Consider the following 13,709-nt stretch of genomic DNA (forward strand, 5'->3'; position numbering starts at 1 on the left):
TGAAGCTTCTCACACTGCAGCCTTTTAATGGAGCTCGGGGTGTAAAGACATGCTAATCAATCACCCGTTGATTAGGCCGTACATTCAGTTCAAGATCAGGTGGGATTCATCAACAAGTGCGGCAGGAATGCTCCAAATGGGTTTATACACGTGTCGGAGTCTGTTTGTGTGTAAGAAACCCCCCCCCACAAATACAGCTGATTGAGACCCAGTGTGCGCCTCACACTACCCTGCCAGCAGCTGTCAGAATGCCACGGTGATTGAACTCTGTCAGCCTCTCTACTGACCCCAGATGTTGTTTTTTTTCCTGCTGGTTCTCTGTATCTATCAGCGGAGCTTGGAAAACATCATGTAGAATTCAAAAGGGCCAGCCAGTGAGCAGTTTGATGGGCACAGATTGATCGCACCCTGCTGTGCTGAGCTCTGAATAGCCAATTAAAGCCGTTGAGCTGCATGAGTGTGTGTGTGTCTGTGTGTGGGAAGGGGAGGATTTTGTTTAGAGCATCTAGATGATGAAAGTGAGGGGCACAGACAGTAAAAGCAGCAGCAGTTGGCGTTGTCTGTAAATGTTTAATATTCTGTGTCATAAACTCCAGAATGATCAACACCTTCCTCTTTGGGCTCTCCCTCCTCATCATTTGTGCAGATAAAGATTCCCTGACGGATGCGTTCAGATATGGCTCCATAAACAAAAGACAGCAGTGCACTGGGTTGAGACCTTGATTGATGGAGGGAAGCTAAGACAGATGTACAGATTTGCCTGAAACGGAGGGAAAAACATAGAAAAAAGCCTCGTCGCTCGTGAATGCCAAGCTGTCTGGAATGAGTTTTGTGTCATCCCCAATTTTCCCTCTCCTCCTTCTCTGTCTATGGCTCCTCACGTTCCCTTTGTCTCCTGTCTTCCCTACATCTCCTCTTGTCTCTCGTCCATGGTCCTGTCCTCCCCCTTTCTGTAATTTCTGTTTTCTTCACCCCCCCACTCTCTTCTCCACCTCCCAAATCACAATTGAGCTTCTGTTCCCCTTCCTTAAAGCTCTCTCTATCTCAAAATCCCCTTCCTCTTTATCCTCCTGTTTATTCTCTTTGTCTTCTTCCTTCCTTCCTCAGGCACCCTCCCTTACGACATCAAGATAGTGATAGCTGGAAACCACGAGTTGACCTTTGACCAAGAGTTCATGGCCGACCTGATCAAGCAGGACTTCTACTACTTCCCCTCCGCCTCCAAGCTGAAGCCTGAGAACTACGAGAACGTCCGGTCTCTGCTCACCAACTGCATCTACCTGCAGGACTCTGAAGTCACTGTCCGGGGCTTCAGGATCTACGGCACTCCCTGGTAAGTCACCTCCAAATTTGATCTGATCCAAGGGACTTATACCTACTCACGCTTGGGATGGAATCCTGAACGTATCTTTTGTGACGTATTTGAATCGGTAAATCCTGACTTTGCCTCACGGATCACCCAAAGAGCAAAGAGTGAGATCTCTGTCGGTCTTTGCCTGTCAAGGAGCTGGAGATGTGTCAAAACGCACAAACACACACACACACACACACACACACACACAATTCCATATACGTAGAGATGCACTGTGACAATGTTGACATTCTCCCAAATCAAAGTCTAGCAAGCAAAGATGATGTTTACTCACATTTGTGGGGAAAACAATGTCACACCTAGCATTGATTTAGTTTAATGATGGGTTGGATGTAGACCATTTATTAGGAGTCTTGCTGGAACTGGTGTCCATAGCAGTTTAGCAACCAAATGACCTCGTTCACATGCTCCTGTTACTTGTAGTTTGTTATATAAGAGGTATTTACTCATTGTGATGTCGTCAGCATGTTACGTGACCTCTTAAACCTAATTTCTACTTACTTTGAATGGAAAGAAGGAGAAAAGTTGTGTTGCCATCTGACGGATCATCATATAGACACAGGTGGACTGAGATGTTCTGGAGAGTCATGAATCATTTGATGTTTTCATCAGAAGAAGAAGGGATCAAGCTGGTATTGGGTAGTAAATATGATCACAGATCATTGATACACAATCAAATCTCCACAAGTGATGTAAAATTCATTTCCCTTTCTCACAAACGTCTCTGCTCATTGTTATGGAGGTGCAGATGCTGGCGGTTCTCTATGAATAAGAACGCTGAAGCAATTATTCCCGCTCTGGAAATGAAAGTGCTGTTGTGATCAAATGTGGACGTTTGTTTTGTTCTACAATCACAGCACTGAGGACGACAGGCCGGAGTACACAGGGAATATTTAATACATCTATGACAACTGTAACCACAGAAACGCTTTACATTAGTGGTGGTGGTGGTGTCGAGTGTGTGTGAGTGTGTGTGATCAAACATGACTTACATACTAGAAAAAGTATTTTCTAGTACATGTCAGACGTTTAAGCAACTCTGCCTGTGTCCATAGTGTGTGTAACTCTGAATATGACCCTGTGTGTGTGTGTGTGTGTGTGTGTGTGTGTGTGTGTGTGTGTGTGTGTGTGTGTGTGTGTGTGTGTGTGTGTGTGTGTGTGTGTGTGTGTGTGTGTGTGTGTGTGTGTGTGTGTGTGTGTGTGTGTGTGTGTGTGTGTGTGTGTGTGTGTGTGTGTGTGTGTGTGTGTGTGTGTGTGTGTGTGTACACATGTACCGTATCTAAAGGGTTAGGTAGTCGCCATAATCATTGTGTGTGTTGTTGGTCACAGGCCCTCAGGGCATTGTTTGATCGTGTGTGTGTGTGTGTGCGTGTGCGTGTGTGCATGTGTGTGTGTGTGTGTTGTCCCCAGTGCTGGGTAATTGGTTTGCTGTTATTAGAGGATCCCCTGAGTTTATTGCTCAGGCCAGGGCAGGAAACAGCCTAAGGTGAAGTGAAGGAGTGAGAGAGTGAAGGAGTGATGTAGATGGAAGATAAGAACAAAGGGGAGAAGGAGAGTAAAGTGAGGTGAGGAGACAGGAGGGATGGAGATGGATGGGGGAGAAATCAGATGTTTTTATTCACTGGCTGGCCCTGGACGGTGTAATGGGCAAATGAGGTGACAGACCGTGTGTATGTGTGTGTGTGTGTGTGTGTGTGTGTGTGTGTGCCTGTTGGAATCTGTGCCTGGATGTGTGATTGTGTGTGTCCCCTCTGGGTACACCACTTGGTTTGCGCTCTCTTTGTGTGTTTGTGTACACCCATGTGTGCTCTCACTTGTGTGTGTCCGTGTGTGTGTGTGACAGAGCCTGGGGGTGTGTTCCTGCAGCACAGAGGGTCTCCAGCTGGAGGCTCCATGTGCTCCCCTCTGCACTGTCTGCACCCTCTCCACTCCTCCCTCCTTTCCTCCTTCCTTCCCTTTTGTCCCAATCCTTCCTCCCTGCATCCGGTCTTCACTCCTTCCTTTTTTTTTCCTGTCCTTCCTAACAGCCTGCTCCTCCTCTTTCCTCCTCATTTCCTCCACCCTCTCCCATCATTCCTCTCACTCCTCTCTCTGTCCCCTTCCATCCTTATACCCTCCTCTTACTTTATCCTTCCTCATTCCCAATGTTTCTCTCCTTCTTCACTATCCTTCCTCCCTGTACTGTTCCATTGTCACTCATACCTACTCATCATTTGGTGGTCTCTGCATGTCGCTGGATAGCTACACACACACACACACACACACACACACACACACCAATCAAGCAGAAGTGATGGTACAGTGCCCACTCCGGTCTTTCTGTCACCATGGTGATGCCAGTCTGGTGCTGCTTTATTGCCTATATATATGGCACTACACCACCACCTCCACCCACTCTACCCAGAATCCTCTCCTCTACCACAAAGCAATAGACTGTCAGACTGTATCTCTGTCTGTCTTTATGTTTTAACCTTTAGATTGATTCTATGTGTTTCCCACTTAAAGTAAACGAGCCCAAAAGTTTCTCAGAGTGCTCAGAGTTCATACTGGATGACATCATGACCTTCTTAGTCTGTAGATTTATTAATAACACATCATGTTTCATCAGGTGTTCAGGCGTTTTCAGGTGTTCAGCTCATTTACATCCCTGAACTGATTCTCTGTCTCTCCCTCTGTTTCCATCGCCTTTGTTTTGTTTGGTTGTTTCTCCATTTGCGTCTGTCACCTCCTCATGTTCTCTTTCCCATCGTCTGTCACTGTCATCATCACAGCTCCTCTTCCTCTTCCACCCTTTATCCATCTGCCTTCATCAACCAGCTTCTCTTTACCTCTGCCATGACTGACCTCATCTTCATTCTTCTCCTGCTTGTCCCGTCTTCTGTCTCTATAACCTCCTTTGTTTGTGTGTTTGTGTGTGTGTGTGTGTGTGTGTGTGTGTGTGTGTGTGTGTGTGTGTGTGTGTGTGTGTGTGTGTGTGACTCATTTAAACTATTCATAAAACAAACCATCACGCTAAAATGAAAACCTGTTTCACAATAAAGTCCAGCTCCATGTAATCTTGTTGTATTAGTGATTAATAGATTGATTTAATCTCACACATAAGTGGCACTGATCCAGCTGCTGCAGTCTGGGTCTTGGCTCTTATTTAGCATAATGCTGCATAGTTATTGTGATGTTTCTTATTAAGTTACCCCCTATGAGGCTTCACAGTAGAAAGACTCAGAGCCCCTCTCTCTTCAGGAGATTTAAAGAGGGGTAGTTCTGTGTAAATTGGCGACACCACTCGTCTGCTGTTTATAAAGCTGCACTAATGCCGGTCCCCCTGTGGTGAACCCCTATAGTGAACTCGCTTTCTTCAATTAACTCCTCGTTTTTACAACTCAGTGAGGCAGGCCTGCGTCATTGGGAAATTCAAAACCAGTACTGGTCCCCACACCAGTTTCAGAGTGAAGCCTGATGTATGAATGGCAAGTCTGCCATTATTTCTTCCCTTCGGTTCATCCCTGCAACACAGGCAGCAAAACAGGACGGAGTGCCGTTTTGGTGGCAGAGTGATTCCTGTAATAGGCGTTCGTGTTTTAGTGAGTATGAGTGAGTGAGCATTTCTATTTCTCAATATGCACATGACTGAATAAGTGTGTTTGAATTTTGCTGTTGATGTTTGTACCTGGGTGAGTCAGTATTTCTGTGTTTCTGAGTGTGAACACGCCTCGTCCTGCATGCCTGTGAGGCTTGTGTTATTGTGTTTATGGGTTAAACATAAAGAGTCACCCCTGATCAGGGCTGATATGAGGTCACAGAGGTCCTGAGAGGAAAAACTATAATGTATGATATAACTTGCAAACGTCTCCCGAGTGTGTGCCGGGCAGTTGTGTGTGTGATGTAGCGCACTGGCGGCAGAGCTGTCAAAAATCAACATTAGTGCAAGCATGCGAGAGCGCCAGGCGTGTGGCCAATCCTGGTGCTTGATGGGCAGGCCTTGGCAGAAAAGCAGTGGGATCAATAATTAGGCTGATGGGAGTGACACACACACACACACACACACACACAGATATGGCTTGTTCCAAACAAAGAAGAGCTGACTCCAGAATCAGAGCTTATATGCATTCAGTCGCCCTGTAACAACCACGGGACGGCCGGATTGTCTGGGTTGCTGTTACTCCAAAATTAAAACTTTCTTATAATCGATAACTACCTCAGAAATTTACATAACATAATTTCTACAGCACTTTGTAAGGCCTCATGCTTCATCCATCGCCGCCTGTCACACTCTAGAGTCTGAAGACCTAGGAAAAACCTCACAACCAGCTGATCCTGCTTCCCTCCACCAAAGATTGGAACAGATTAATAGCTGGAAGTTCATACAATTAATTCAATTATACTGAAATGTTGAATCTTTTATGTTGAAATGCAGAATTGGAGCTTAGATAAATATAAAAAAATAATCCCAACAATATAATATGAGTCATCCAACTGCCGACTATGAACAAAATAATTATTTACCACCGCCCTTGATTTGTATTACAACCAGCAGAAAATAATCTGAGCTCTTCTGTCTTTGGTTAATAACACTTTTTTTAAACACATTACATGGAATTTCATTCATTGATCAAATATCCTTCTATCAATGTGTTAAAACATTCTTCTCAAAAGAAGAATTTGAAGATAAATAACCCAAAAGGAAGTTCATAATAGTTTCACCACCTGGTATGTCAGAGCTTGGATGCTCTCTGCTCATAATTTAGCAATAAGATTCTCAGCAGCAGAAATCAATCTGGCAACCTCATATGACATCTGAGTCATTATTAATAATGAGCTGGCCGGCTCTGATGTGGAGCCGTGGATGGATCCTCATATTTATCTGAGAGAAAAGAGAGAAAAAAGCATTTAAAACAATTATATTTACTAAATTTTAATTAATCTCTCAGTCAGTATAATGACACGCCACATATTCACTACATGAACTGACTTAATGGGATTTTGAGTAGAATCGTTAAAAAACATTGAACATACTACAAAATACATTCATCACTATTCAGTAAAGTTACAGGCCAACCACTTTACAACTTTGCAAATTCTGTTACCAAGTCTGTTCTCTTGATAATGACATTCAGTGACATTACACCTGGTATTGATTAGCATTTGTGCTATCTGGATTCTGCTGTATCAGATCTCAGATGTGGGTCATCACACTGGTAAAGCCTGTTTGCCTCTTTGATTGGCCGTCTTCATCCATTTTTAAATATAACTAATAACCTTTTTGTGTGGGCTGTCACTGTCAATGTTCCTGCTGCAAGGCCCCCTGCTGGTGGGACAGTACTGTCCCATCCCTGAACACACACCAGACAATCTAATCAATAAAGCAATTTAGACCCTCAAACATCAAAACTCTGACCTCAAATGACCTGCACCATGCAGAAGACATGTAAAAACCACAAGTTCATGCCTGTTGTGGTTTTAATTGCACACACCTCTGTTACAGCATGTAATTAGAGGTTGTAGACAACAGCCAATTAAATTGTTGAAAAACAGTTTGAACATATTATCTCACCACAAAAAAAAAGTTTCGCTTGGCAGTAACCAAAAACAGTGCCAGAAGCAACAAACTTTCCTATAAGCTGTTGAACAGGCATTCAAATTTCTTCATGGAGTTATAACATTCTTCTCAGATGTAACACTCTAAATATGGAATAGATTTGCAATTTTACCGTCCCAAAAACTTATCTGAGACTTCATTTAGATCCAGACTCCCATTTGAGACACACTGTATTCCCCGGAGACTGGCCATTCCCTGAACTGATGGGAAATAGTGGCCAACCACTCTGTCATTTTGCGGCGTGATGGGCTTGAGAAGAGATGACGTCACCACTGCTGACCACTACACACACATATCAAAGATCACTCACAGAGCTCTGCCTTGGTAGAAAATGCTGCTTTTTCCTTGATTAATAAAGTAATTGTAGCTTTTTTTGCAGAGGTTTGACACAACCAAGGTTGCATAGGGATGCCTTGTTTTTTATTGTCCCGTAAAAATCCCGTAAAGATCTGAACAGGTTCTGGAGCACAAATGAGGGTTTTTACAGTTCTGTTAGATCCATGGAAGGTTATTAATGTGACGATAAAGATTTCACATTCATCTATTGAAAATGTGATGAGGTGGGCAAATGATGAATTTTTACTTGTATTTTCATTTAGATTAATACAGTTTGTGATTCAAGATGTTAAATGTATTGGAACCATGCTGCTTTAATTGTTGTTTGGCTTCGTGATGTGTTTGTGTAGAGTTATAGGTATAAAAACAAGCATAAACAGACAAACATAGACAAGATTGGTCAACTGCTGCATATTGATGACTAGCAGCAATCCCTGACTAATTGATAGGAATGATGTCAACGGCAATTTTGAAGCTTTTGATGGAGAGATAGAGATAGAGAGATGCAGGGGCAGATGAGGAGATCCTAGGAGGAGGAACATTTCTCTGTGGACCGGTGTTGGTAGTAAGGGGTTAAATCTCTTTAATGTTTATGATGATTGTCTCTGAGGAGTTTAAGACAAGCAGGGCAGACAGATGGCTTGTTCGCTCACACACACACACACACACACACGTACACACACTGAGATACAAAGAAGGATGAGAGGAGGAAAATGGCGTGTTTGTTGATAGAGGAGAGAAAGTAAGAGAGCGTTTTTTTTCTCTTCCTTAAATGAAAACTGGAGAAAAGTATCGCTCCCCGCTGCTCCACATGGAATAATTAAGGATGGAGATGCAAAAGACTCCTTAATTAGATTTTTTAATTATTGAGGATTAACTTCTCCTTCTATAGTGGCCCAATTAAGAAAGCTCATCAAAAACTAAAGAGATGAAGAGAGGCAGTTTTCTTCCTCCTCCTCCCCACCCCCACATCTCATCTACCTACTCCTCTTCCTCCTTCTCCTGCCTTCCCCCATCTCTCCTTCCTCCTCGCGCTCATTTGACAGAAATGGACTACCTGCTGTACGTTTGATGGCTTGTCCTTGCTGATGAGCGAGAAATGAAAGCCAGTTTAATTAACTTGCTTGTATTTGGAGCCCCGGTGAAAGGAAAGGAGGAATGGGAAGGAAGGAGCGGTAGCAGAGAGGTGAGGGGAGAGGAGAAGAGCAGAAACACCAGTGGCATGCCTGGCTTTCCTTTAATCATAAGGCATCTAATGATCTAATGATGACAAAGATGGCATGAAGGTAATTTGACCTCTCGTCTCTGGCTTTTGGAGTTTCATCTGTTCCTCCACTAATGGAAGGGAAGAGAACGAGACTTCAGAAAGAGGACATAAAAAGAAGGAGAGGAGGAGGAGGAGGAGGAATGAATGAACAAAAGACAAATGCCACTACTCAAGCAGGCGCACTCCAGTGGTTTTGCTTGGTTTATCCCATTAACTACAAATTGCATATAGTTTATTTCTTTAGTTTAATACTGCCAACAAAGTTTTAGATTGATTTTCTCCCTTCCAGGCAGCCATTGGTTTCACTTCATTACTATGCAGGCCTTTGTTTTACCCGATGGCACGTGTTAGTGCCGTTAGAACCACAGGCCATTTTCGGAGCTTGGTGTGTTTGAGGAAGGTTAGACATGTGAGATGTGATACGGCCTCTTGAAACTTTATATTTTATTCCATTTGCTGTCAGGAAATCAATCTCAGACGCTGATGTTGTGAGATATAAATTGAATTAAACCACTTTTGGGACTTTTATCACCTACTGTGTTTGGTTTAGCCTAGTTTAGCTGAACTACTGGATATCAATATGAGCTCCATTCTTCTGTTGAGCCACCTGAAGGCACCACGTCTTCTTCACACACATGATTATTAATTATGACCAGGAAGTGTGCCAGTACTGTCATTTGCTATAACCACACTTCACAGTCATGTTACCCTGTCATTATTTTTGCATTTCTTGCTCCGGCGCCAGACATTTCTGATCTGTGACCACAATGTTTTGTTGAGGTTCATGTACTGTATTTGGGTTTGGCTTTGTCCAACAACACTGTTATTCAGGCCCAGACATGATCATGTAGGCCTGAACCAATCAGTCTAAGCTTGTGCTACATTCAAGTGCTTCTCAGAGGAAACAACCAAAATATACAGCTTCTGATCTTTTATGTTCAGAAATGCAAGAACATAAATATTTACATTTTGTCGACACAGAAGAAAGTTGTGTAATCTTAATTCTTTATTTTTTTATTCCAACTTCGGCTGATTGAAACAAAAAAATTCCAACACCACCTGAATGCAGCATGAGCCTTTTTCAAAGGTATTGTTTCTGATACCGTTCGTTCATGGACGATGTCAGTCATGTCGGCGATGTCATTTATCTCTTCTGTTGGGTGATTTACGTATAATGAAACTTACAGCTAGCATGTAGCTGGTCTCTATCATTTTGGCCACATTAATACAGGGATTGTAATATTTGAGTCACTAATGTGGACTAAAGCAATAGAATAACAAGATAGCGTGTGATATGCACATGTAACTGTAATGTGAGGCTTTGTAGTTAATGCACTAGAACACGTAGCCACAGCGGAGTGAGGGAGGGAGACGTACAGAGGGAGTTGATTTTCTCTTTTCTGGGCCTCATCACCCTAAATTAACATTCGACTCACTGGGAGACTCTGGATCCCCCCCTGGGTCCTGTTCTCTCACTCCTCCATCCCCCCTCCCCTCATGCCGTCTCCCACCTCCGTCCCCATGGCGTTTACATTCCCACAGGGCCCCAATAAAGTAGCCTACGAACACTGAACATTAATAAACGCATACTTAGGGGGGCTGGGAGAGGAATGAAAAAAAATTGGCCTACTTTAACACTTGTCACTTTTCCCACTTGTGCATCTTTTCTTTTTTACCCTTTTTTCTTTATACTGCTCTCCAATTTCGTCCCCCCCTCCCCTTCCTGCTAAGTGCTGCCAGTCTGCAGCCCTGTAGCTGAATAAACAGTTATGGAAGGAGGAAGGGAAGGAGGAGAGCAGACAAGAGGACATTTACTGTGTCATTTCCCTGGAGGGATTTCTCTTTAAATTACCTGTTAAATGGCCTCCAGGGGCAGGACTTCAATATGTGGGGGTGTGTGGGTGTGTGTGTTTGCATGTGTGTGTACCAGCATGTGTGTGTGCTTGTGCGTTATGGCACGCTACAGGGCTTTTTGCTCCATTTCACACATGCTTTCCCTCCCTAAGGCATGTGGCATTGTGCGGGAAAAAACTGAATTAAAGGGATTCTGTCCTTATGTTCGCCTCGCCTCAATCTCTCTCTCCGCTTTCTCCTTCTGTCTCCTGTGCAAGCACGCGCAGACACATACACACGCACACTGCCTTCTCCTCTTTCCAAGTCGCCGGTTCATCAGCAAGTGGTTCTGTTGGATGTTTGATCACGGAGTCAGGGCAGTCAGGACGGCGTCCACACTGCAAAGAGTTACTAAATGATAAAAATTCAAAATGCTCCACCAGTGCGATTGTAGCACACGCACACACACACACACACACACACACACACACACACAGAGAAACAGAATGATTACTGATGATTATTACACTGTTTGCACCTCTGCAGCATCGCCCTGACATGTCCCGTGTGTGTGTGTGTGTGTGTGTGTGTGTGTGTGTGTGTGTGTGTGTGTGTGTGTGTGTGTGTGTGTGTGTGTGTGTGTGTGTGTGTGTGTGTGTGTGTGTGTGTGTGTGTGTGTGTGTGTGTGTGTGTGTGTGTGTGTGTGTGTGTGTGTGTGTGTGTGTGTGGAAGGCTTGAATCTGAGAAACATTTTAATTTTCCTCACCAGCTCTGTTACGTCACAGATCAGTGTTGATGTCAGTGTGTGATTGTTGTAGAAATGATCCCAGTCAGGTTGATCAGGACACAGAAGCTCAGACAGGAAGGATCACTAATTTAACACAGTTTATTAACTTTGAATGGAATTATTATTAATTTAAGCTTCCACTGAGAACAATAGCCCCATTGATACATTTAGGTGTTTTGAGCATCGGTGTCAATTTAGTCTTTCTTCATAAAGTCACAGTGAGTAGCATTGGTTCAGTCACAGCGTGGGACAGGGGCGACACAAGGACGCCACGCTGCACGCTGCAGTCAATTGTCCGCTTTCTGACATATGTACATGTAGGTAAAGCTGTTCCTCGCCATTGACCAATCAGAGTTGAGCATTACAGAGTTCAGTGCCCAAGCTGTTTATTGGGAGCAGCAGTGTTCCTCTTCTACCACTCTGGCACTGAGACCTTCTGGACTCGCCTCTTGCCCCCTCCCCATCCCGGATGCACACACTCCTCACCTCTGCCCCCTCACCTGCAGTGCTGCTCGCCCATCCAGCCACTCCCCAAATACCTCCTCCTCCTCCTCCTCCTCCTCCCCCTCTTCATCATAACAACCCAGCATTTCTTGATGATCTGGCTGTTCTCCATGATTTACATGGTGGAGCGGCAGAAGACTGGAGGAGAGGAGGCAGGGAAGAGGAGGTGGGGCGGTAGTGGAGGAGATCTCTTTTTTTCTCCATTTCCTTTCTGTTCTGTCTTTCTTTCTTCTCCTCTCCCCCACCCCTCGTTTCCTTCTCTCCACCAGAGAACTTTGAAATAATTTGTGTCTCATGGGTTTTTTTTTACACATTCTAATTTCCAACTAAATGGGACATCTGTTTGAGAAAAGGACGATTTGCCACGGTTACCAAGGCAACTATCATTCTGAAAGGAGGGGGGGGGGGGATCTGTATTGCAGGAGGAAAAAAAAAAAAAAAGTCCGACAGCCTTTATGGACAGAATTAGACTTTAGTTGAATATTATCCCTGCAGGACAAACAGCAGTGAGTTGTCTGTTCTCCTCTCTTTTCTCTTTCTCTCTCTTCATGTCCAGTTGTTCTTCATGTCCTCCTCCCTCCCTCCCAGTGTATTTCATCCCTCCTTCATCTCCCTCCATCCATCTGTCTCTGTCATTATCAGCCCATTTCCCGCTCACACCCTCATACTCCACTCTCAATTCTCAAATTTCTCTTCTTCCCCTGTCTTCTCTCTCTCCCTCCTTCTCTCTCTCTCTCTCTTTATCCCTCATGCTGCAGCATCATCAGAAACATTGGTGTGAAATCTGGCTCCAATTAGAGGCCTAACCACCACCCCACCTCCCCAATCCGCCCACCCATGACAGCTTTTTCACTGTCGTCTCAAACATCTCATCCTTGGCGCTGAAGCCCACCTCACATTCGCTGGTAATTGGTCATTATTTAGAACAGGAAGGGGACAAATGTGCTTCCCCCAGTGCTTCTAAATGCAAGCTAAATGGCCCTTCATTACGCCTGCTGGAGCTCAGAGGGGCGGCGGGAGTGGCAGGAGTGGCGGGAGTAGCGGGAGTGGCGGTTAGTGGCTGTGTGGCGTTCGGCATCATGGCAGTTGTAGAACAGATCCCACACCGCATGACATGTCTCCTTTGCTTATGTGACATTTCATGGAGGTTTATTCTGAGATGTTGGCTTGTTTCCAATACCCTCAGCTGCCAATGAAGGAAACACTGAGCTCCAGATTGTTATAACAGGCCATTAAAACAATAATTATTCGTATTTTTTGATCAGTAGTCCTCATACTCCATCGTACAGTAGAGAAAGAGAAGACGGAGGTTTGCTTCCCTCCTTATTGCTGTTGATGCGTGATGTACGGAGGTCATAGCATCATGCCGCCAGAGTCCCTGTGCTGTGCGCCAAACGCCATCTGACAAACTGAGCCGCCTCGTCCCGTCTCCCACACAAACCCCACGCCCTCACACCTCGTTCTCCCTCTGCCACTCCACCGCACAAGTCGTCCAATTGGGGGAGGCTCCTCGGTCCCCGGTGCTGCTTCAGGCACCTCCATATGACACAGCACCTCACCAAGCTGCTGTATAAGCACTCACACACACACACACACACACACACACACACACACACACACACACACACACACACACACACACACACACACAGGGGGGCTTACGTCGGGCCCAAACCATGTGCTGCGCTCCAGCCCGTCTTCATCCGTGAACACGCAGCACGCGCTCTGTGGCTCCGCAGAGACGCCGGTGTTCTTCCTCTCCTCACTTCTGTTTGTCCGCCCATCTGCCTCTTTGTACGTACATCAGTCTTTTCTTCTCCCCGCCGTCTCTCTTCTGACGCTCCTCTCTCTGAAGAGAACTTTTCTCTTCTGTACGTTCTCTCTTTTTTTTTTCTCCTGTATTTCTTTTTTTTTTTTTTCACACTCGACTTTGGCCGATTAGCGTGTCGCCGCTCATGCCCGCGAGAGTTTTCTCCGGTGGGAGCTCATTATCGCCGGGCATGAAGTTGACTGC

At 44.8% G+C, this 13,709-nt stretch overlaps 1 protein-coding gene across 3 annotated transcripts in view; it reads left to right on the forward strand.

Moving 5' to 3' along the window:
* Positions 1–13,709, forward strand: part of mpped1 (metallophosphoesterase domain containing 1) — a 45,836-nt gene that overhangs the window by 16,341 nt on the left and 15,786 nt on the right. For all 3 annotated transcript variants that reach the window (XM_076167492.1, XM_076167493.1, XM_076167494.1), the window contains one exon: positions 1,108–1,333. In XM_076167492.1, coding sequence (XP_076023607.1) covers positions 1,108–1,333 — 226 coding nt within the window. The remainder of the gene's footprint in view (positions 1–1,107; positions 1,334–13,709) is intronic.

This window comes from Genypterus blacodes, unplaced genomic scaffold (assembly GCF_046128005.1).
Source record: "Genypterus blacodes isolate CSIRO-AG114 ecotype Tasmania unplaced genomic scaffold, CSIRO-AGI_Gbla_v1 ptg000158l_1, whole genome shotgun sequence".
Lineage (NCBI taxonomy): Eukaryota > Metazoa > Chordata > Actinopteri > Ophidiiformes > Ophidiidae > Genypterus > Genypterus blacodes.